This window comes from Sceloporus occidentalis, unplaced genomic scaffold (assembly GCF_023333645.1).
Source record: "Sceloporus occidentalis isolate IW3139 unplaced genomic scaffold, rSceOcc1.0.p SCAF_1, whole genome shotgun sequence".
Taxonomy (NCBI): Eukaryota; Metazoa; Chordata; class Lepidosauria; order Squamata; family Phrynosomatidae; genus Sceloporus; species Sceloporus occidentalis.
The window spans coordinates 265,106,406-265,132,145 of record NW_028316981.1 but is presented as its reverse complement, the minus strand read 5'-3'; the positions used below and the strand labels follow the sequence as shown (position 1 = coordinate 265,132,145).

Sequence of the window (25,740 nt, the reverse complement as noted above, 5' to 3'; positions counted from 1 at the left end):
CTCCATGGACTACAGCAGGGGTCGGCAACCTCCGGTCCGCAGGCCGGATCCGGCCCGCAGGCGCCTTTCCGCCGGCCCCTGGTCCCTCCTGCTGCCGAAATCCCCGCCGATTTCGGCGGCTTTGGCTGCCATTTTGTCCTTCAAAATGGCGGCAAAGTCTCGCGTGACATTTCGCTGCCATTTTGAAGGGCAAAATGGCGGCACCCATTAAGAGGCCTGCTGCGGCCTCCGGAGCCCTGAAACGGGGCTCCAGGAGCCGCACTGGAGCTCTGGGAGGCCTGTTGCTGTCGCTGGGGCCCTCCAGGAGGGCTCCTGTGATGGCAGCGGGCCTCCCAGAGGCCCGTTGTTTTCGCTGGGGTCCTCTAGGAGGGCTCCGGCGGCGTCAGCAGGCCTCCCAGAGGCCCGTTGCCTTCACCGGGGTCCTCCAGGAGGGCTCTGACAGCGGCAGCGGGCCCCTGGGAGGCCCGTTGCCATCGCAGGGTCCCTCCAGGAGGGCTCTGGCGGTGGCAGTGGGCCCCTGGGAGGCCCGTGGCCGTCGCTGGGGCCCTCCAGGAGGGCTCCGGCGGTGGCAGTGGGCCCCTGGGAGGCCAGTTGCTGTCCCTTGGGCCCTCCAGGAGGGCTCCTGCGACGGCAGCGGGTCTCCCAGAGGCCCGTTGCCTTCGCCGGGGTCCTCCAGGAGGGGTCCGGCGGCGGCAGCGGGCCCCTGGGAGGCCAGTTGCCATCGCTGGGCCCTCCAGGAGGGCTCCTATGGTGGCAGCGGGCCCCTGGGAGGCCAGTTGCCGTCGCTGGGGCCCTCCAGGAGGGCTCCTGCGACAGCAGCGGGCCTCCCAGAGGCCTGTTGCCTTCGCTGGATTCCTCCAGGAGGGCTCCAGCGTCTGCAGCGGGCCCCTGGGAGGCCAGTTGCCGTCACAGGGGCCCTCCAGGAGGGCTCCGACGGCGGCAGCGGGCCCCTGGCATCAGGGGCCAGCAAAGACGGGGAGGCCTCCAGCGCTGGCTGTCCCCGCTGGCTCTTTCCCGGCCTCTGACAGGGCCTGGGGCCCCGTCAGGGGCCAGCAAAGAGGAGGTGGCCTGGCCCCTGGGGGTGGAAGCTCCGCCCCTGGGGTGGAAGCTCCACTCCCCGGCTTCGGCCCCCCAGTTGTCTGAGGGACACCAACCCGGCCCCCGGCTCAAAAAGGTTGCCTACCCCTGGACTACAGTAACCACCAGACTATTGCATTAATCTCCCATGCAAGTAAAGTGATGCTAAAAATTATACAACAGCATGTTCTATTGTAGACAGAGTGAGAAATGGCAGCTTGGGTTCAGAAAAGGAAGAAACACTAGGGATCATATTGCAAACATATTTTAGATAATGGCGCACACCAGAGAATTTCAGAAGAAAATCAGCATATGCTCTATAGATGATAACAAAGCCTTTGCTTGTATAGGTCATGAAACACAGTGGATCACTCTTAAAGAAATGGGTATGCAATAACATATTTTTATCCTGCTGCGTAACCTGTATTCAGGACAGGAGGATAAATTATAGAGAAATAGCATGGTTTCCAGTTGGCAAAGAGGTCAGTCTAAGCTGTATTTTCTCATCTTATCTGTTTAACATGTATTCTGAATGTATCATATTTAAAGCTGAATTGGTCTTGCAGACAGGAGTCATGAAAATTGAAATGAAAAACATCAACAATTTAAACTATTCAGATGATACTATATTAGTAGAAAATAACAGAGTTGGGATGATTGTTGAGGAAAGTCACAGAAAAAAGTACAAAGACAGGGTTACAGTTGAACATTAAGAAAATAAAAATAATGACCATACATGATTTGCATAATTTTAAAGTAGACAATAATTTCCTATATCTTGGTTTAGTCATTAATCAATCTGGAGATTGCAGTTAAGAAACCAGAAGAAGACTAGAACTTGGAAGGGAAACTATGAAGGAACTTGATAAGATCTTCAAGTGTAAAGACATATCATTGACTACTGAAGTCAGGATTGTCTATGCCAGTGGCATCACTAGGGGAGTGTGTGTGTGTGTGGGGGTGCAGGTCATACCGGGTGAGACCCCAGACACCCGGTGGGGTGATCCACCTGGAGGCACTGGAACAGCTACTGGATGAGCAAGAAAGGGCACTTGTGCTGTAGCTCTAAACAGGCCTTCTGGAAGGTGTAACACTGTCCCCTCAGTAGTGGAAGCTGTTGGGGGTGGTGATCTCTCAGGGTCAGGTGTGGCTGCAGCTGTGCCAAACCCTGAAGGCTTTTTCTGGGGGGCTGCCTTGGAGGCCACAATAGTCTGGAAGGGCAGGTGGCTAGGGGGGAGGGCAAGGCGATTCCTCCCCCCCCCCACACACACACATTAGGTGACACCATTATCAGCAGCACCATGCCATCTATTTCAAATTTTGTGCATGGTTACAAAAGTTAGATATCATCATCATCATCATCATCATCATGCTTTATTTATATAGCGCTGTAGGTTTACACAGCGATGTACATGCAAACAACAAAATAGATAAGAGTAAACCTGCCCATGGTGTACAATCTAAGAAATAATAGATAATGCATATAAATAATACATAACAATACAGGAAAGGGTTCAATAAAACAGGCAATAAAATAAAAAACATCAAATAGCAAATAATAGAAGTATTGCAGAAAGTTGTCAGTGAAGAAAATAAACTTATTTGAAATATGCTGAGGGAGAGTTCTTGAGATACCATGGAATACCAAAAAGATAAATAAGTGGGTCCTAGAGCAAATCAAGTCTGAACTCTCCCTAGAAGCAAGATGACTAAATTGAGACTGTCATACTTTGGATGTATCATAAGAAGATATGGCTCACTTGAAAAGACAATAATGCAAAAAGGTTGAAGAATTAATGATAAAGGTAATGAAGATAATACAACAACATGTTCTATTGTAGACAATTTAAAATTTTAAAGAAAATGTGAAAAGCAGATATCACTATTAAGCCTAATTGACTGAGAACTTGATGAACTGTGGGCAGAAGCTAGGGACATACTAAAGGAGAAAAGCAGAAAGATGTTTAAAAAAGGCAAAAATAAAAAAAAGAATCAGTGGATGACAAACAAAATGCTTCAAGCAGTAAAGGAGAGATGAAGAGCAAAAGAAAAGGGAGTCTGGAATAGAACCAGAACCATTAAAGCAATTGTTCAATGATTAGTGTGCAAGAATAAAGAGAATTATGATAAGAATCATTGCAGTCAAATAGAAGCTGACAACAAAAAAGGAAAAACAAAAAGCATCTTTGACAAGGTCCGTCAAAGCAAAGGACAATTCAAACCAAGGATGAGAACGCTCTACAATCAACAGAGAAGCAAAATAAATGACCAAGATAAAATTTAAAAAATGATGGAAGCAATACACAGAAGAATTACATAAAAGAGAAGAAGGGATGAATGACACATGAAAAGAAGCATCATACAAGATGAACCCCAAATTCTAGAAAGTGAAGTGAAAGGCAATTGCGATGAAAAAATAACCTGAAACAGATGACATATCCATATAACTGCTATAGGCTTCAGAGACAATGGGCTGATTCCCACTACCTTTTAAACTGGATCGCAAATCAGTTTGAACCGGTTCAAACGACCCTGATTCCCCCTTAAACTGAATCGCTGAAGTGATTCTGGGGGGGGGGGGGTCATGCACTAGACCCATTTAACCTGTGTCTTTTTGATGCTGATGTTTTCCACGTCTTTTTTGATAAATCAGTTCCACGCAAACCAGATGCAGATTGGAATCGATTTAAATTTGCCCTTTGGCCAGTTGGAGTGGGTCCGTTTTGAATAAATTCATGCATGAATGTGAACCACAAGTGAATTATTTTAGAGGGGGAAAATGCAGTCGGGGCAAATGTAGTGGGAACCATGCTCCACTGTCGAATCGATCCACTGATTTGTCTGTAAGTGAAATGAGGCCAATATCTACTTTTGTTCTAACTAAAACCTGCTAACAAATATAGAAACAAAACAATAGCCCACAAACTGAACACAATCAATATGCATTCCCACCCCACCCTCCCCCCAAAAAAGATTACAATAACTATAGGAACATTTAATTAATTTCCCATGCAAGCAAAGTCAGCTTCAAAATTCTACAGAAAAGGCTCCTACCATATACTGCGTGAGAAATTCCAGAGGTGCAAGCTGGATTTTGGAAAGAAGGAGACACTAGGGATCACACTGCAAACATAGGTTGGATAATGGAGTGCACCTGAGAATTCCAGAAGAAAATCAGTATATGCTTTATAGACTATACTGCCTTTGACTGCATAGATCATGAAAAGCTATGAATTGCTCTTAAAGAATTGGGTGTGCTGCTGCGTTTGATTGTCCTAATGTGCAACCTCTACTCAGGACAAGAGGCTACTTTTAGAACAGTATAGAGAGAAACAGAATGGTTCCCAATTGGAAAGGGATGCTTAAATCCATGAATGGTAAAACCATGGATAATAAGGCTCCACTGTAGTTAATGATCTCCCATACTTTGGATTGGTCATTGATCAGAATGGAGATTGTAGTGAAGAAATCAGAAGAAGAGTAGGAATGGGAAGGGCAGCTATAAAAGCTCTAGACAAGATCCTGGAATGCAAAATGTACAACTGAACACTAAAGTTAGCATTGTTCATGCTATCATATTTCCTGTCACTGTGTATAGGGGTGGGGGTGCCAGAAAGAGTTCTGCAGATACCATGGATGGCTAAAAAGTCAAACAAATGGGTCCTGGAACAAATCAAGCCTGAACTACTGCTCAAAGTGAAGATGACTAAATTGAGGTTGTTGTACTTCAGCCACGAGATGGGAAAACATGACATGCTAGAAAAGATTAAAATGCTGGGAAAGGTTGAAGGTAGCAGGAAAAGAGGAAGACTGCATACTAGATGGATAGATTTAAACAAGGAGGAACAATTGTGAGTCTGCAGGATTTGAAAAGAAGTATTGAGGAAAGGGTGACTTGAAGGTGTGTCATTCACTCATCATGAGTTGAAGTCTTAACTTAAAGGTGGTTAACAACAACAAAGGTAGAAGGCAGTAGTCAAAGAAGAAGATTACATTACAGGTGGATAGACTCAGTCAAGGAGTTTGAAGGTCCTGAGTTTGAAGGTCCTGAAAATGTTGAAATTGTGGTGATTGTTTTCTCTCTTCTCCTATTCCCCTTTCTTACAGGTGCTACAGTGCCAGCTCACAGAGCAGTCCTGGTGGCTCGTTGTGAGGTAATGGCAGCTATGTTTAATGGTAACTACATAGAATCAAATAGTTTTCTGGTTCCAGTTTATGGGATTTCCAAAGACACTTTCCTGTCCTTTCTAGAGTATTTATATACTGATTCCTGTTGTCCAGGTAAGCAGATATGAACATATTTTTGTATCTTCAAATGTTATATGCTTCTAGTAAACTCTTGTTCAGGCTGCTGCTTTCCTGGGGAGGAAGAAGTAAGCAGTACCAGATAACAACATATCTCTTCTATTCTCTTTTGTGATTGACCTACAGCTGTCAATGCCATTGAACATAGCAAAACATTATTCCATGTAAATTTGTGTACAGCATAACTTCACAGTTAGTGAGAGGAAGAACATTGAACCAGGTCTCTGAGAAAATTAAGCAGAGTGCTATAAATCAAATAGGTACCTTTTGTATTTCTAATTCATAACATTGGTTTTACATTCCAGGGATTTGCAGACTGTATTGATATATTTTTTGTATTGGATGTCAAGTAATCTTAGTATTATGATATTATCCTGAAGGCTTAGATAGTAATGAAAATTAAATCCACATCACCACAACAAACATACAAAAAACAAAATAAGTATGCAGCTATCCCTGAAAACAAAGATGACTAACAACAGTAACAAAATATTAAAGAGAGGACAGGAAAGACCTCCTTTCTTCTGCCTAAATGACTTACCAGTGGTCTGGGGAAGGTGGAGGAGCAACTGAATAGAAATTAGGGGTGGGAATAGGAGGTGATAAATGGGATTTAACCAGATCTGACCAGTTTGTGAGAATGAATGACATATAATTATCAACTACACCATTTAGCATTCACTGTGATAGAAAGTGCCTCTTGTTCATACTAGCAGCCTTCAATGTGATGGCAAAAGTAGGAGTACCCAAAACAAACATTTGCACAGTGCAGGCAAATATTTGGCCCAAAGTGCCTGTGCTGTGCAAATTTCATTGACTGACCAGTACTACCTGTTTTGGGTACTTTGGGCAAGTTAGAAACTGTACAGCTGCACTATGCTATCCTATCCATCTTTTACCAAAGTCTTTTAACACTGCCTGGTAAGGGAATGTCCCTCTTTCCTTGCTTTTTACTTAACAATGTTAGCCAAGTACTATGCTGCTATGTTCATGAGGCAAAAAAAAACAAAGAAAGCACACAAACAACATGTTTTGTTTTTAGATGGTTTTTTTGTAAATATAAAAGAAATATAAATGTGTATATTTTATTCTTTGATCTTTCAATCTACTTAAATGCCTATGATTTAATAACTCTTGTAGACTGCAGTTATAATCCCTGAGATTATATATACATCTCCAAGGAGGGGAAAGAAGCTTCACTTAAAAAGAAACGACTTCTGCATCTTCATGTGTCCCCTTTTATTTTCTCCACATGCACTGTTGTTTCATTGTTTTCTTCTTTCTTTGAGGAAGAAACCAATGAAGTATTTCACATCTGTAGCTGTGCTCCTATCTATGTATCATAATATGGGGTTTTCCAGTTAGCAATAGGAGAAAGAAGAACCTTGGGTGTTTATTGTAGCTATACTCTCTGCAGTGAAAAGCAAGACCTCTTTGTGCATGCAGAAATGTGTAAAATTGCTTATGTTTTACAGAGTTGAAACAAAAGTCCCAAGAACCTGAGTCATTATCTTTTGGTTTTTTTAGTTCCACAGATTCCACAGAGATTGAATTTGCTGAAATTCCTGTACTTTGAGCTAGCATAGATTGCATGTTGAGCTTCCTTGGAGCACTTTTTTCCCAAGAAGGATGCTTTGTGTTTGATGGTTGACTTGCAAGTGACCTTTGTGATAAGCCTGGAATTTATTTGCACACAATGAAGCTGTTGGTTTATATTTGCATTATTCATATTGGATATCCATGGAGTAACTCTTGATATAGATACTTTGGAAACATTTTGGCTATTGCTTATTTCATATAGAGTTTGGAAAAGTTACTTTTTTGGACGAATCCACAATGTTATGCTGGCTAGAGGATTTGTGGAATTGTAATATAAAAATTAAGTCTTCCAAATTCTAATTTCAAAGCTTTCAAACCTCAGGAACATTCTCAAGAGATCAAGAAGATTATATTTGAAGTAAGAGCTAATTAAAAAAGACTGCTGACTCGTAGGAGTTAAAAAGATAGGCCAGTACAGATAATAGGTATGTTCAGTTGGTATCCAATTGGCTGCCTCCATGAATACCAAAACCTGTGAATGCTTAGGTCCCATTAAGTACAGTGGCATAGTAAAATGGTGTTCCTTATATAAAATGGCAGAATCAAAGTTTGCTTTTTAAATTATATTAAGCCATGGATTGTTGAATCTGTGGATGTGGAGGGCCAACTATACAATAATTGTCTTAATTATCTTGCTAGTACACATATGCTTATCTAACTCATCTTTGATTTTTTTTTAAAATCAGGCAGCATTCTACAAGCTATGTCACTTTTGATTTGTGCTGAGATGTACCAGGTGTCAAGGCTCCAGCACATCTGTGAGCTTTATATTATCACACAGCTACAGAGCATGCCCAGTAGGGAGTTAGCATCAACAAGCCTGAGTGTTGTCAGCCTGCTTCGAAAAGCAAAGGTATGTGTTGGTTGGTTGGTTGGTTGATTGGAAATTCATAAAATATCACATATGTATGGATTAACTTTCATTTATACCTGACCAGTTAAGAAATTTCTGTGGCATGGAATTAAATGCATTATTTGTTAATTACATCATCATACAGCTTGCAGGCTGCACAGGTATTTCAGAGACTGACAGTCCTAGCTGAGGTAGAGCTTATAATCCTCTCAATATGAACATTGTAAAATGACTTATTTAAATCTTTCAGTTTCTTCTGATAAAGTTATCTTCCCAAGATTACTTTATTTTGTTATATTGTGACTTCTTTTTCAAAATTGTTATGTGAATTGACTTCTTGTTGCAATGAGGAGTGCTTGATTTATCTGTATACTTTTACCTCCTGATGGTATTGATTGTACTATCATTAAGAAAGGAGGCATATTGAGACTAGCAAAATGCCCTACTTAGTGATGATGTGTCTGAAGAACACATGTGATGATGTGTCTGGAGGTGACACATGTGATGATGTCTGAAGGTGATCTCAGGATGCTACTCTTGGTTTCTTTGAGCTCTGGCATTATAAATTGCATCCCTTACTAGAACCTGACAGGTTTGGGTCATCTAGTACCACAGAGTAGAAAACTGGTTCTGTTATATTCATGAAAATTATTCTCAGGTGGAGCACCTTACTTTTCTTCCTAGGAATAAAAAACAACCTTTGCTTGCCTAAAACAGTTAGTAACACAATTAGGATCAATGTTCTGTCACTCATTGATTGCTGCAACTCCTGTATAAATCAAGCCCACTCCTACTTGCATAACTCTGTTGCCTCTTCATCTGTGTAGCCCTATATTGCTTTTTGTTTCTTGGTTATGTTATGGTATGACACCAACAGCAGTTTCCCTCTTATGCCAAACAGTAGATGTATCTTTATGTGTATATGATTTTTGCTGGAATGAATGGGATGGGGGCAGGGGAGGCTTAATCGCCATTTGTGCCATGGTTCCAGTGGTCATCATCCTCAGTCTTAACCATTGGTTTATGATATCCAAACTTGTTTTCATTGCAGAAAGACATAGATTGATTCTTACTTATATTTTGAATCCTGGAAGTCTATTATAAACAAGAATTATAGAATTGAAAGAAACCACAAGGGCCATCCAGTCCAACCCCTGTCATGCCAAAGCACACAGTCAAAGCACCCCCAACAGATACCCAGCCTCTGTTTAAAAACCTTTAAAGAAGGAGACTCCACTACACTCCGAGGGAGTGTGTTCCACTGTCGAACAGCTCTTACTGTCAGGAAGTTCCTCCTAATGTTTAGGTGGAATCTCTTTTCCTGTAGTTTGAATCCAATGCTCTGGGCCCTATTCTCTGGAGCTGCAGAAAACAAGCTTGATCCATCCTCAGTATGACATCCCTTCAAATGTTTAAACAGGGTTATCGTATCCCCTCTTAACCTTATTTTCACCAGTCTAAACATGCCTAACTTCCAAAGTTATTCTTCATGTGGCATGGTTTCCCAGCCCTTTAATTTATACTGAACTTTTTGATTTGTACAAGGGCAGACATATTTGGGGGGAGGGGGATCAAATTCCTTATGATGCACTGTGCCTTATTTCTTCTGACCATATATATGGGGATCAAACTCTTAGAAATTAAGAAATTTAGTACAGGTAGTTATTTTCTTTGCCAAAGTCCTTTCTATATAATATTGATGATCTTCACTATATTATTTCCATTTATTTTTGCCTTGCAGTTTCATAATTCTGATTGCCTTTCAAATTGGCTGCTCCATTTTATTGCTTCTAATTACCTAATCTTCAGTCAAAAACCTGAGTTTGAAGACCTTTCAGGTAACATACTGATTTGTTTCCAAAAACAAAACAAAAAATAGAGGGTTATAATTGTACTAATTATGCATTTCTCAACATCAGAACACATTATTATATATTTGCTTTATTAGAGTGATAAGATTTATCTCACTTCTCACCTAATAAGCTTTAATTTAGCTGAAATCTGCTCTTCCTAAAGTTTGCAGTGGGGGAAAAAAGGTAAATACAATACCGGGCAATTTGATGAATACATAAGAGAAACACACAGATCTATCTGAAGTTCTCAAACACTGTAGGGCAGGTTCCAACAAGTTTCAAAAGGGCATGGACTTATGCAGAGATTAGTGAAACCACAGGCCTAAAATAGTACTGGGTGGCGAAAATAATTAAAATAAATCTGCAAATAATAGTTGAGGTATAATGTGCAAGCACAGACCTCACCCCCTCCCCTACCATGAATGATAACATCTTTGGCTCAAGATTCATGTTATTCAGATATGCATCTCAAGTTAAAGTGATCATATGGCATAGAATTCTGAGATCTGTATTTGGGACAGAGAGTAGGCCTACATCAGCCTCTAACACAGTCAGACACATGACAGTGCTTACAATCCCCTATGCCAGTGCTAAGGAATGCTGGGATATACAGGCCAACAACATCTGGGGGACTACAAGATTTCCATCCTGGGATTAAAGCTGTGTTCCCATATTATATTAAACAAACCCCATTTGATCCTGTTTCCAGCTCAGGTTAAGCAGAAGGTGTTTGAAATTAATTGCCAGATCTGAGGGCCTGAAACAGACAGCCAAATGAAGTGATGGGAGACTGCGCCAGTGCCGTTCATGCTGGGACCACAGCAACCGCATGTGCCCAGTCCCAATCCCAGTGCTGCCATGCTCCTGAACCAGGCCACTGGAAGGAGGGGATTCTATCCGCTCCTTTTTGACCTGGTTCTTTGCAAATGATTGGGCCTTGAGGCAGCTTCAGACTACATTCGAGGAGTGCATCATGTAAATGGCACACCTCCAATGTGGCCTGAAGCATTTTGCCCGTGTGTTTTGGGCCGAGGTAGAATCTTGCAGATTTTTTTCAGCATAGAAAGGACAATATCAGATGTAGTTCAGATATATGTTGAAATATTTTATTAGGACAAGACACAAAACTTCTTTCTTTCTTTCAGTGGAAGAACGCAATTTTGTTGAGATGCATAGATGGCCATCTAGTATGTACCTGAAACAGCTTGCAGAATACAGGAACTATATTCATTCTCGGAAATGCCACTGTCTAGTAATGTAAACTGAAAACTGATCCTTCTGTATTTACAAAGAAGAGAGTCACAGAACAGTAATCATATCAGGAATCTTACAGCTTCACAAGACTGAGAACAAATACTTATCTAAAATTCAGTGAAACAATATTTATAATATTGCACTTGGTAATGCATAACTACTGTGTTTTTCAACAGCATGTGAAAACAGTTCATAGGACAGCATAAGCATTTAACTTGGAAGTGGTCCTGTCATGCAACTGGGTCTGATTTTATTTTTTTATGAGAGAGATACTTTGACTCATGCTGTGCTATTTCAGGTATTTTTTAGATGAATATGGACTGTGGCCTTCAAGGTACTGGACTGTAATAGTCCTAGCCAGTGATGAGGCCACCTCTGATTTAGAGTCTGGAAATCTGGTCACTCTATGATTAGTATTTTTAGGGGCCTGAAGGAAAGACTTTCCAAATTTATGAACCTACTTTTTTGAGGTGGATTTCTATAATTGTCTTTGAGCTCTTAAAAATTCTGTAAAAATGTTACTGGTATGTTTCTATATGAGGAATTCAAAAGCTAGCTGCATCAAACCTGTATAGTAATATAACACTCTAAATGACTCCAGTTTACCCTCAGTGAGAGTTCAAATCACTGAAATAGCACCAATCAGGTTTTGCTGATGTGTGTTCTAGAAAGTAAGAGATGACTGAGGAATAGGCTGTTCTGCATTTTTCTATTTCCACTGTAATGTTTTCTGTGAAAGTGTTCTCTAAATTATTTATGTGGTGGGCCAAAAATTGAACTTGGTTAGACGTGTGTAACAGTACTCAGTTCCTTCCAAGTAAATAACAAGGCTTAATATTTACCACATAAATTCCTTTAAGAAAAATGTTCCAAAAGGATATCTGTGAAGACAGGCTTCTCTGTGGGAGAAAACCATACAGTTGTGGGTTATGCCCTTGTGATTATTGGTTACGTTCTTTGAAGAAAAGGTAACAGTTAGCAATAACATTTACTGTAAAAGCACAATTTACTAAGAGCATGATTTAATATTATTTTCTTATTTATTTCATTTTTGTGCTGCATTCTTCCAGAAAGGGACCTAATGCAGCTCACAGATAAAAAATTAATTTAAATTATTTAAAGTTTAAATTAAGGTTTTAAAGTGTTAAAGACTTAAATTTCTTCCCTCTAAATTGGGATAATTTCAGAATTTCTCAGGCTATAAAAGAGAAGCTGTAGCAAAAACTGAAGCAGTCTGTGAAATCAGAAACTTGTTCTGGGCTACTAGCAGGGAAGAAGAATTGAAGGAAGAGCCAGAGCATCATTAGTATAAAGACTTATTATGGGTCTTGTGACCACTGCCTTGTCTGGGCAACAGGAGGGCATAACTCCGCAGACAGGAATAAATTGTCATGATAAGTGATCCAATGCTTCATTCTGTACAAAAGTATCTTACATCTTGAGCTTTGCCAAGAACATGAGCCTATTCTTGCAAGTATTCTCACTAGAAACATGCAAGCAGCCTGTGTGCCAGCAAAGCTACTAGAACAAGGTGGCAGCAAGACTGTAAGACTTCTCTGCTCTGGCCACTGTAAATCCAGACCTTGAAGAGTCACTGCAGCCTAAAAACACTGTTCCATTTTGTGCTTTCTGTTATCTCATTCTCCCATTCATAAAACAAACAAACAAACAAACAAACAAACAAACAAACAAAAAAACCAGGTGTAGGATTTGAAACACTACAATTGTTCCTAGAGTTACTGCACTCTGCCAGGACATCCTGCCCTCTGTCAGCTCATTTCAGGTCACACTGAACCAATCAGAATGCACTGAGACTGTGTGATTAGGCTGGCTAGGACTCAAAGGGATTAGATGCCCTCTTAGGAAACAGGAGCTGTCTCGCACTGCTGTGGGACTACAGTCTGTTTTGTGTGTGCACATCAGACCTTGTGCATGTACCATTGGCTTGCTTCATCTAATACAGAAGATCTTTCTGAACAGGCAAAGACCTCCATGCTGTATGTTCCTTGTGCACAAACATGATGTTGGATCACTCTTGCATCAGGTGAGGTGATCTTCAAACCAGGAACTTGTTGGAACAACTCACACACTTTTAGACAATATACTACTAAGCATGGCTCCTATATAACCCACATACAGTTGAATTACTCTTGTAAATAATTTTATATATATATATATATATATATATATATATATATATATATGCATTTGTGAAGCTCTTACTAGAAACATCTTTCTAATAGGTGGGATGATATGAAGGCTTTAAAAAGCATTTTCTCATTTTTGTTTAACATACTGCAATTAATATGAACTTATACTACGTAGCATCAGTTACAAATTGTTTCTTTAATTGTAAAATTAAATTACATTCTTTGTAAGTCAGTAGGGTAAGCCTGGAGATTTCTCTTTTATTCCATAATCTACTTACTTGCCGAGTATGCAAGCACAAAAAATAGTTCATAATTTCTAACTTGCACTCTTTTCTTGCATGTGCTAGATACAGATTTTGCACACTATACCTCCATTAAGTGACAAATACGTCAAATAATTTATTCCAGTGTTTTTGCCATTTAAACCTAGGACTAATCTTCTTAAGCAAAGAAGTTTTGAAATCAAAATTTGTTCTAGAATATTGGAAGTGGGTAGCAACACAATGATGTTTGCTATTGGTTTATATTTTAAACTCAGAATTTTTATACTCCAACCTAAGTTTTATACTCCATCCTAGGTTTTATGGCCTGCTATGGTGCACTACTGCTGGTATAAAAGTGTTTATATGTAAAATGATGGAAATTAACAGAACCACTAATGATCCTGCACTAGTGGTTCCCCCTAGAACTCAGAGGAACTAGTGGGGTTTTTAAGGACTGGAAACTACACATGGGACATTATTTGTGGTCATTGATTCTCATGTAGTTTAGTATGTTACATGAAGACATTTGTACAGTTTTACATTTCTTTCACCTGAATATGAGTGAGCCTATAGGATACCAATATAGACATTTTTATTTTTATAACTAGTGGTCTGAAAAATTATTGTGTAGCTTGATTTACCAAGTGAGCCATAAAAGTGGCACAGAGCTCACAATTTCTCTGTCATGCACATGCTTTGTATCATAACCCCCTCTCAGATAGTTAAATGCTGCTATCCCTTCCATAGATACAGGGTCTAGATGTAACTTTCCTAAAGTTCTCTTTTGAAGATACTTGGCCAATTAATAGAACTGTCCACTTATCTAAAAGTAAACCCTAATGAGTTCAATGGTATTTACTTCTGAGAAGATAAATATATAGGGTTGTTGTGCTCATCTACTTTGAAAGAGAAACTGCAATAACTTCTGCTTTTCCAGTAATATAATTATTAGTAAGCAGGCACTTAAGAGTTCACATATTGAAGGGATTACTTTAAAAGTCTATTTTTGTAAGAGAATCATTTCAAATTACAGACAGTTATAATTTCTTAATGACATTATGACTATGCGCTCATTTCAAACCAGCATGGAGGTTGTAGAGAGGAAATTCTAGAATCTTAATAAGAATCTTTGTTACAGAATTGTCACAAAGTGAAAGATGTTTTAGGTAAAAGAAATACAGTCCGACCCCCTGTCTCTGTGGGATCAGTAACTATGGTTTCACTTAACTGCATCTTGGAGAAAAGGTCTCTCTAGGCATCTGGAAGTTCTCCAGTGTGACACTATGGTCAACTTCTAGCAGAAACATAGCATTTGCCTTTATCTCTGCTTCACACTATCTGCGGTAAGTCTGGGAACGTATCCCCCATGGACACAGGGGTAGGACTGTACTTATTTTATTATAGCATGTGTTGAAAATGTAAAAAATAATTTCAGAAGTTGTGCTTCACCAGATTTAACTGTACTACTTCACATTAAAAACATAATAAAATGTTTTTTTTATTAAGTGTTCATTTCATTTCATTGGTTATTTGTTCATTAAACTAAATGCCTCCAGTTCAAAAAATGAACATTTGTGTCATCACAGAGAGCCAAAATGACCACATCTATAATGCATTTAAAGGGAGTAGGGACCTTTGTACCTTCAGGAGTTTGGACTACAAGTCCTATAGTCCTTCACCAGTGACAAAGCTAGGTGAGTCTGATGGCAATGGTAAGCCATTTTTTTTTAAAAGCCAAAGGTTTTACACTCATGGTTTCACATACATATGGTTTATCATTAATTGTGCAAGGTACACCATTGTTGTGTGCCTTCAAGTTATTTCCAACATGATGACCCTAAGGTGACCCTATCACAGGGTTTTCTTGGTAAGAGGAGGTTTGCCATTATCTTCCCCTGAGGCTGAGAGAGTGTGACTTGCCCAAGGTCGCTGGGATTCGAGCCCTGGTCTTCAGAGTCAGTAGGCCAGTGCTCAAACAATTACACCATGGTGGCTCTCAATGTACACCATGGACTCATGGAAAACCCTGCCTCTCAATTACACACCCCATCTTCTGTAACTGAAGCATTCCAATTTACAAGTTCTGATCTAATAATCTCTTAAAAGGAACCACACAGAGCTGTTCTGCTCTTACAAAATTTCTCATTTTCTGTTGAACTGGCTCGTGCAAAACTTCAGGCTTTGACAATAACCTACTGCAGGCTTTATCTATGCTTATGATTCATTAAAGAACTGAAGCATGGATAAATTCTCGTGAACAACAGCTGTAACACAACAAACAGCTTCTGAACTATCTGTGTAGTTCTTAGAATGGAGAATTATATCATACTGTAGTAGACCCTTCGGGTCTAATACATGAATACAGCTAAAATTGCATTTTTCACTGTGGCATCGTTGTAGAATCATTTGTTAAAATATAAGAACCCTAAAATTATACTCTGTCTGTAAATAGCAAAATTAAAATGACACAATTACAGCACTTAAGAGCATTCACAAAATAGTGACTTCTTATCTGAAAACCTTCCAAAGTTCAATAGCATTCATGGGTAGAAAAGTTAGGTCACCCTGAATTTTACATAGCTTAGCTGACAAGAAAACAGGCTGATTATCATCAAGGTGTGTCAAATGTTGCACAGTCACCTGACATTTATGAATGCTTCCTTTTACTCAAAGGTATGCAGAAAAGGCTAGCGGGGCTGTATGTTCTTTGTACAGGCAAACATATGGGAAAATACATGCAGAACATTCCAGAGCTACTGGACTTTTAAAATGACAGGGTCTAATGTATCAGTTCTTCAACAGCAGTAGGATGCCCTTTTGGTGCCTATTGAAAGAAATAAAGTAGGCCTGCAGACATAGCAGCTAGAAAGAGTAAACATTTATATAAAATGACTAGCTATGGGTAAGTAAATTTGATTTGTGAAGTAGGAGTGGTACTGTGGAAGGATTTCCCACAAATGTTCCTCCTCCTTTTCTGGATGTCACCCATCTATGTTGTTTCATCTCCTGTTGTCATCTGAGAATACAAATTCCACATATTAATTCCAAGTCATCTGATCATTCATTTTTACCATAATGTGAAAATAATACCTGTCAGGCAAATCTGTCCAAATCTATGCTGAGAATGCTATTGTTATTTTGTGCCTTCAAGACATTTCTGACTTATTGTGACCCTAAGGTGGGGTTTTCTTGGCAGTATTTATTCAGAAGGTATTTGCCATTGCCTCCTTCTGAGGATGAGAGTATGTTACTTGCCCAAGGTCACCCGATGGGATGCCATAGTGGAGCAGCAATTTGGACCCTGGTCTCCAGAGTCCTAGTCCAATTCCCAAACTAATACACCAGGCTGGTTCTAAGAATGCTATACCAGTCTATTATTCTAAAGAGGAATAAAATGAATGTATCCCACCCAAGCAGAAGTTCTTAACATCACCTGAGCAATTAAAACAGTTTTACTTTTGGCTCCCCAATACAGCTTGTCATCAGAAAACGTTTCATTCTGATACTTCCATATATTCTCTGAATCCCAACCCCCAAAACTAGGAATCTGAGATGTACAATTTATTATCAAGTCTGAGCAGGAGTTGAAATTTCAAACATCTAACACTTAAATTGAGCTAGACACAGCCAATAATTATAAGATAGCTGACAGTCATAGCCTGAAAAGTTATTTCTTACTCCGCCCCCAGAGTCAGGTTGCTTATCCTTCCTTCTTGGGTGCTCATGAGTTGTTGGAAGAAGCCCAGGAACACCCCTGTAGTTACCATGTTTCCCCAAAAATAAGACACTGTCTTATATTTATTTTTCCTCAGGAAGATACACTATGGCTTATTTTCAGGGGGTGTCTTATTTTTATTAAGTGTGGTACAGTACAACAATCAACATTTATTCAAATATTGTTAAGTTGTCTTCTTCTGGAACATCGTCATCTCTCTCCAAACCTGGAATTCCATCCCGAATTTCTTGTGACTCCATTTCTTTTAGAGCCATTGACCCCAGTCTTTCTGCTCCCTTCCCGCCTCCTTCCATTCCATGCCGGGCCTATCACTATGTCTTATCTTGGGGGTATGGCTTATATTGCGCAAACGCTTAGAAATCCTGCTACGGCTTATTTTATGGGTATGTTTTATTTTCGGGGAGAGAGATCAAGAGGACAAAGCTAAGGCAGGCAGTCCTCAGTCTTTGCTGTCTTCCAGAATGGGGGCCTTGCAGAAGGCAGTAATGGGTACTTCTGTCTGCAAGGTCCAAAAGAGTAGACATGAAGGTGTAACTCCCTAGTGCCTATGTATATGGCACTAAAAAATAAAAGCCAGCTGTGGTCCTTCCTCCACAGATTTTATCTTTAATAACCCAGTAAGGATGCTTACACAAGATAGTAAATGGCGCCAAGTTATTCAGGTATCTTCATGGCTAAGAGGATTTCAACATGTCTTCTAACCATTATATCACAGTTTTCTAACAGATATCACAAGGGTTACAAAACACCATTATTGCTTGTATATTATCGATAGAAATATTCCAGGTAGTTTATATTAATTCATATTTGGTACCTGATCTAACAGTAGGATACAGCACACTTAATAAGACGGAACCCATGGCTCAGGTTCTGGCATGTTGTCAAGGAATTTAACCCCAAAACCAGTTTTACACTATTTATAAAACATTCAGTTGCTTCAAGCAGCAAGAAAATTAGTCGAACATTGGTTTATGAAACAGCTGCTTTCCTAAAGTTGTAGTCAGCTGTAAGGTTAATAGACATGTAGCCTTGTTCCATGCAGAACAACTGAAAGCTTTATGCAAGTTTCTATGTGTGTACTAAGCAGGAGTGGGTTTGAGAAGGTGGCCACCCCCACAATAGCATCTCACTCAATATTTAGTAGCTCTTAAGCAGTCATGTTTTCATTGCTAAATGAAATAATTTGAAGTACTGTATTTACTGATGTGATGTATTCTTTAAAATGAGATGAAGTAGCCACACCCAAGTCTTAGGAATTAGAACCCACATGTTGTTTTTGTGATGGAGCCCACAACTTCAGCCTACAAACAAGGTAGGGAGACAGTGCCTCAATGCAGTTTATGTGTAGAAGTACCCTTGGCTAAGAATCCTCTCCTTTACTTTTTTTTTTAAATCTAAGGAGTATTTAGACACTAGTACACTACAACTGTGCATATGACATAAGGCTGAAGGACCTACCACAACGCTTGAAGGCATAGTTTTAAGGTTTGTTTGTTTTTTTATGTCGTATCACCCTGAGCACCTCTAAATCTCATCTGATTTTGAAAGCCAGGTTGGGTCTAGTTCATACATGAATGGGGAAAAAACAAACAAACTCTAGATAGGAATAGGAATGTATGCAGCCTGAAACTCTGGAAAATTGCTGCCAGACAGTTGACAAGAGTAAGCTAGATTGGCTAGTGGTTTGATTCAGTCTAAGGTAGCTTCCTCTGTACTTACACTTCCTCTATTGTATTCATTAGGTCAGTGGTTCTCAAACAGTGGGGTGGGATGCCCAGGGTGTGTGTGTGACAGAGTTGCTCAAGGGAAACACAAACTCCTCCTCCTCCTCCCAAACCTTTTCATGTGTAAAATTTACACACACATTGAGTTAAATATTGAATTTTACTTAAATAAAATTGTTGTAATTTGAATGATGTCATTACCTTATCAAATGGTAGAATATGAATATACCATGAATCTACAAATAAAAATACGCACATGAAATAAAATATTTTTATTCATTTACTATATGGAGTGTAGGGTGGGACATCTGCATGGAGATGTAAATGCGGGTCCCAAGGGTAAAAAATTTGAGTATCACTGCATTAGGTAGCTTCTCCCTTGTAAAAAGATTCACTTTAAACAGCAAAAATCAGGGGAATGGCTGCTAAGTGATGAAACATTAGTACTACATCATGTCTAAAATTAAGTTTACTGGCCAGATGATGAACAAAAAATTGGCCCTGTGGAACAACACTAAAGAATTACTAGGATAAGAAAGGATGGAATTAGGCCAGATGATGCTGAATGATGTCACATAAACATCATGCTCGCAGAAGGTTCAAGAAACATATAATTATAATTTCAAAGGGGCTCTATAGTCCACCAAGTCAACCGCTCTGTTCAGTGCAGGAACTCCAGCTAGACAATCTTTATCAGGTAGCAATCTTTGAAGATATCCTTTAGGTAATTGATTCCATTTGCAAATTCATAGAATCAAGAAGTTCATTCTAATAATCAATCAAAATCTACCCTCCTGTCACTTAAAACCATTAGGCCCTTTGGGCTAGCAGAGAACAAGCCTACACTCTCCTCTGCAGTAGCACTTCAGATATTTAAAAAGTGCAGTCATGTCACACACACCGTCTTCTCTTCATGAAGTTGAACATGCCCAACTCCCTCAAACTTTCCTTGTATGTTTTATTCTCCATACCGCATCTGAACCCACTCCAAATTGTCTACAGCCTTCTTAAAATGAGGCATTAAGTATAGTACTCCAGGTGTGGCCAGACTAGCACAAAATATAGGGGGACTATTACTTCCCTTATCTTTGAAACATTGGTTGTGTTAATGCAGGGTAAAATATTACTTGCCTTTCTTACCACAGCATCACACTGCTAGGCTGTATTAAACTTATCAAAAATAATCCCAAAGTTCTTTTCACATGTGCTACTCCATGTCAGAAGGCAAGAGTCCTAAGTGTCATCAGAGCTGTAGTCCACAGTTGCAGGTGTGGTGTGTGTCATTCAGACAGAGGAAGATATCTTGAGTTATAGCCCCTGGAACATGTCTTTGTGAAGACTGCCCAGAATGGTAGAGGGTTAAGCTAACAGAGTTCTCTTGCTTTCTCAGAGCCTTAGGAAGGGGCAGCCCACCTTTGTAATAAATGTTAAAGAGAAATTAGAGGAGGAGAAGAGCTAGTTTAGAAGAGCAAGTAAGATAGCCGAGAGCAGAGGCCTAATCTGTATGTATTGAACAGAGTAAAATCATAGCTGGACATGCACATAAGTGAAGGAATGGTACCAAAGTAAACCAAAACAATTTGGTGTGATGAACAAGATAATTAAACTTCCTGTTATTATAAGCATTTTATTCTACTAGGTCACTTCTGTTTACTAGCAGGGATATTGACATGCATAAAAGTTTTACAATCATATCTTTAGAAAGCTAGCACCCACCACCGCCACCACTCTATTTGGAAATGTGCATTAAGCAACGTAGATAATGAATAAAACAGGAGGTGGGCAACTGTTGTTCCATTTCCAAAATCTGCTGCGGCATAAGATAGTCCCAGACTACAGGCGTCTCTGCTCTGAAAATGAAAGATAACAAGGTAAGGCTATAGAAACATTTCTAGGAACTGAAGCTGAGCACCACTTTAAGAGAAAACAAACCTATGAAAAAAACCAAGTAGCAATTAGGTCACACTGTTGGAAATGTAGTTGTAGTTCAAGAATATGAAAGCAACCAACAACTGCTCTTGTCTCCCTTAACTTTGCAAGGTCTCGCTACTTAGTGGAACATCTCACAAGCTAGCACCAATTTCATGTTGGTGGGGAAATATGCTATGAGTATTGTACACAGTGTGTGGCCCCATTTCTCTACATGAGGTTTGGGACAGTAATGAACTATCTAGTAGATTATATTGTATGCTCATTCAATTGTCCATTCTCCAGATTAAGGGGAGAGGAGAGAGGTAGAAGGGCCTTGATGACATCTATTCCTCTCCTTGAATCCTGATAATGACACGACCTCCCAACCTTCTTCAAAAAATAGTTGAAGCTACAAAAACCCGTAGTTCCTCACCAGCTCTGATAACTTCTTAATACAGCGAGGAAGGAGAGCAATATTTGTTCTATATAAATTTATGGGATAATAAATTTCTCCTGAAAAACTTGTGCTATTTAATAATTTTTAAAAGGGATTATTTTGGAACTAAATGCAATTTAGCTTTCCATGAGAGAGAGTTACAAAAAAAATTAAGGGGAGTGGGCTAGTGCAAGAGGCATGAGCATGACGGGCTGTAAAGGAGTTATGTGTATTTATGTGTATATGTGTGTGTGTGTGTTTGCTCACTTAAATTATTTTTGCCCCATTATTTAAAAATAAATCCAATTCCTAATTTACAGAAATGTCCAGGAGTGCACTGTTTCAGATGGAACACACCCTAGCAGGGTCTGAACATCCCCTTTCCCCAGAAATGTTTTATTTTACACTGACTAGGGCTGTGTCCACTCTGCAGAAATAATCCAGGTCGATACCACTTTAACTGCCAAGGCTCAATACTATGGAATTATGGGGTTTGTAATTGATTGTGGCACCAGGGCAATCTGACAGAGAAGACTCAATGTCTCACAAAACTACAATACCCAGAATTTCATAGCAATGAGCTATGGCAATTAAAATGTTATCAAATGGGATTATTTCTGCTATGGCTGCAGCCTAGATTATTCAACTGCTCTCAATACAGAGACACAGTCACAAAATTACATTCCCAGCATTCCATAGCATGCAGCCATGGCAGTTAAAGCGGTGTCACCCTGAATTATTTCTGTAGTCTAGCCTAGTAAAAGTATTTATGCAGTACACAGAGGTTGGAAATTTATAACTGACATGTGGATTGTTAAATTCCCAGGTGTTTGTGAATCAGAAAAAGAGTCACATACAGTGCTTTTCTCTAGCTGTTCATAGTTTTGAAATCGGGATATCAAAACACACACACAATAATCTTTTGAAAGGGAATGACCTCCTCTTTTGGCAACAGCAGTTTATTCCTTACTGATCAGAAACTTGCAAACCCCTGCATAGTCCCAAATCAACGGTTCAAGTGTCTAGAACAGAAGTATTTTGGACTACAACTCCCATAATCCCTGTCTATTACACAGTCTATCTGAGGCTGATGGAATTGTAGCACAATATACCGGGCTGGGGAAAGGGTGATCTAGTCATAAAATGTATAACATATATGGGAGCATTTTTTCCACCATCCTTACCCCAAAAAATCCCAAAGAGTCTCTGGGGGATAGTGTTCAGATCCTATTGCATTAGGATAGCCCTCCCCAATCTGGTGTTATCCACTGGCCACACTAGCTGAGGCTGGTAGAAGCTGTAATCTAACACATCTGGAAAGCAACAGGTTGAGGAAGGCTGTACTACTATAATCCCAGAAATGACTATTTGCAATAACTAGCCACAGGGAAGATGCTAGCTGTCTAATTTGTTTTTAATTATTTAAAGTCACACAAGATGCCAACAACTGCTCTTCATATTTTCATGTTGTTGTTTTCTTGCATACTTCATATCTCATAGAAAGTTTTCTTGAATAATGCTCTTTAAAGAATCTCCATGCAGATTAGGGACTATTCATGAGAGTGACAGCAAATGCCTATGAACAAACACAGGCTTGCATGCAGTTCCACAGGTGGAACTCCATGTGTTAAGCTCTTTATGCAAGCAGCCACCTACACGCAGGTTGTGTATGGAAAGTTGTGCTGGCGTCAGTTTGGACTATACATATGCTTACACATGACAAGCCTCTTGCACAAATTAGTTCTCTTGAGCACTGCATCTAGATTTCTTCTTCCTTCTGAATTAGCTGGATGGTGTACTCAGTTTCTCACCTTCACAAGGCCCCAATTTTCTTTAACAGGGATTCAAGTTCTCCACTCCTTTTCAAAGCATCTAGGTCTGTAAAACCACCAATACAGGTGTATCCAATAAAGATACGAGGTACCTGAAAAGGGGAAGCAAGCTATTAGTATTCCTCAGCATAGAAACACAGTTCAGAAGTACAGCATCCTAGGAATAGTGGAGCCCAAGGTAGGACAACCAGAACAACAGCAAAAATAAAGACAGGGTAGAGGGGTACAATAGCAGTTTCTCACCTTCCTAATCTGGTACGGAAAAATGTTAGACTACAAGTTCCACCATTCCTATGTAATACACATCTACCCAGAATAGATGGATAACAGTATTTTAAACCAATTTTCTGTGGGGGGCTCAAAATCTTAGAAAAAGGTTGAATTTCTACAGCCTGGTTTAACCCTGCCTAGAAGTAGAGAATCCACTGAGGTCACTGTGTTATAGGTCTCAAGCTCCACTGTCTAGATTTGCATAACAATGAAAGAGGAAGTTCCTTCCCTGTGCTTTCCCCCTTCTCCTTTGAATGATTCCCATCATGGAATCTGTTTAAAGGTGAACCAACAAATATTCTGAGCCCTAGGCTTGCTTATGCTTTTCCAGGTTATAATTCCTGGCATGCAGGTAGCTCCAATACCTGTTTTTCATTGATTACAAACATAATGCTAACATCCTCCCATAGCATCCCATTTTGCACCATGATCCATAGATTTTAAACTAGGTCTGTTTTCAACTATGTTAAGGAACAATTTATTCAGCTCTATTGGTGAGAGTCTGAAGAAAGCAACCATACCTTTGCATACTTTGAATCTGTTCATTTCAGTGTGCCTAAAAAAGAAGGTTTCCAGTGCATATTTTTACACTCAATAATTTAGTAAGCAATTTTCCAGTCTACCTCTATAACAGAGAGGAATAGGATGAGGATGGAGAGAGAGATAAGTTCTGGATAGATTTCTGCATGTCTGATATTCATCAGACTCAGGAACAGAGCCAGTAAAAATAAATTGGCAACCCACCGAGGCTAATAAACATCAGGATGCATACATATCACTCCACTGCTTTATCATTCAGTTTTCATTCTTGTGTTTTGCTCTAGGCATCTTGCTCATCATGAGCAAGCTAAAATATCAAGATAGTTGAGTTCATGGCTAGAATATTGGAACGGGAAGACAGACTTCTCATTCAGTTCATGAGAATGAACTCATCAGAAGATGATACACATAACATTTTCCACCTGGCCTTCAGAAACTGCAATTTCCTGTTGAAGTGTTCAATAAAGCAACTAGACCATTTCACAGATGCAAAACTTGATCTGAAGCATTTAAGATATACTGAAGTATTTCAGTCTTCTTTCCTGTTCACCCTGGACATGATTCAGAAGACTGTAGACAGGGTAGTGATTCAAGTATAGTGGGAGAAAGAGGAGGATTCACCGTGTCTTATAAAAAGTATGAGAGGAAGACTGTAAAATAGGTCTGTAAATTGCATCATTGCTAGGAAATGGAGATGCATCTTATCTATCCCATGTGACATCTGCACATGCTTAATGAAAACCTATGTTCACATCTCACGATGGCCTGGTATGAGTCCCATTCATATCAATGTGAATGTAAGAGCTAAAGTGCAATCCAGCAATGGGAAAGAATTAAGCAACATGGTTTAGTGGCTAAAACACCCAGCAGCAAGGTTTGTACTTAATAAACCTTGCCAGTTATTTCTTGGTCTACATTTCCACAGTGAAAACGATACAGAATACTTCAAGTATTACACAGTACATGCTTTTTTTCCTGTTAGGTTATGGGGATGGGGAAACAACTGCTTAGAAAACATATTACAATAGCAGATTTATATATATCAGAGGTCTTCTCTCTCCCACCACATCCAGTAATCAAGATTTTAAAAACAAACTCACTGTTCTAGCGCCTGTAATCTCCAGCAGATAGTCCTGAATATCAGCCATATCACTTCGGTTTGAGAGATCAATGTATTCCAAGTGCCCAGATTTAAGGTTAAGTTCTTCCAAAAGGTCTAAAGCCCTGTGACAGAAAGGACAGCTCGACTTCCCAAATATAACCACTTTATCAGGTGCAAGCTTGCTGTTCACGAACTGCTGGGCCATTGTATATAGAGCTTCTCACTTCCCAGCCACTAGCAGACAGTTCAGCTGTTTACAGTAATGCTAAAATTGACAGCAAGGAAACCGGAAAACCTCTGTTGTAACAGCAACTGTACTTCGGCTCAAACTCTTATGAGCTACAAACTGCACTCCTCCTCTGAAGCCAACACCCTGTATGAGGAGTTCCTCCCCCTTTCTCTGTTTCTGGCTTTTTAAAGTGGGAAGGACACTGAAAAGTCACATATCACATCATTATGTATGTATTTCCTACACAGGATGTGGAGTAATTCCCCCACTAGAGGTTAGTGCCTTAAACAACAAGACGGCGTGTCACACAGTGTTTGCTTTTGCCTTGTTAATTATTATAAGAGAGACTTTATGGCAGCAATTTCACAGTGTATATGCTTACCTAATATGCAAATCCCATGGTATAACCAACTTCCATATAAACATGCATAACTATTTTGAGAACTGAACTGAAAGATGAAATGTAAATCCTTCTAGTTAACAAATCAAAATCAGTAAGCTTGGCTAGCATTCAAATGATACTCTGTCTATCCTCTCCTTGGCTGACTGCTTTGGGGTTGTATTTCACCAGCTGCATTGTCTGGCATCCCTGAAAGCATGGTCAAT

The 25,740-nt window shown here is 39.7% G+C and overlaps 2 protein-coding genes across 4 annotated transcripts in view; one reads left to right on the top strand and one right to left on the bottom strand.

Moving 5' to 3' along the window:
* RHOBTB3 (Rho related BTB domain containing 3) overlaps positions 1–12,602 on the top strand; it is a 47,698-nt gene extending 35,096 nt beyond the window's left edge. For 2 of the 3 annotated variants that reach the window (XM_089492931.1, XM_089492923.1), the window contains 4 exons: positions 5,185–5,358; positions 7,668–7,834; positions 9,576–9,672; positions 10,833–12,602. In XM_089492931.1, coding sequence (XP_089349057.1) covers positions 5,185–5,358; positions 7,668–7,834; positions 9,576–9,672; positions 10,833–10,948 — 554 coding nt within the window. In that variant the 3' untranslated portion in view covers positions 10,949–12,602. Of the gene's footprint in view, positions 1–5,184; positions 5,359–7,667; positions 7,835–9,575; positions 9,673–10,832 lie in introns of those variants that run through there. The other variant, XM_089492937.1, reaches the window with a different exon arrangement.
* Positions 12,603–19,071: 6,469 nt separating this feature from the next.
* Positions 19,072–25,264, bottom strand: GLRX (glutaredoxin). Its single transcript, XM_089512510.1, has 3 exons — positions 24,904–25,264; positions 22,973–23,085; positions 19,072–20,664 (listed from the first exon to the last, which is right to left on the bottom strand). Exons 1-2 carry the CDS (start codon positions 25,108–25,110, stop codon positions 22,975–22,977), a joined length of 318 nt encoding a protein of 105 aa, XP_089368636.1. The 5' UTR covers positions 25,111–25,264; the 3' UTR covers positions 19,072–20,664; positions 22,973–22,974.
* Positions 25,265–25,740: the final 476 nt, after the last annotated feature.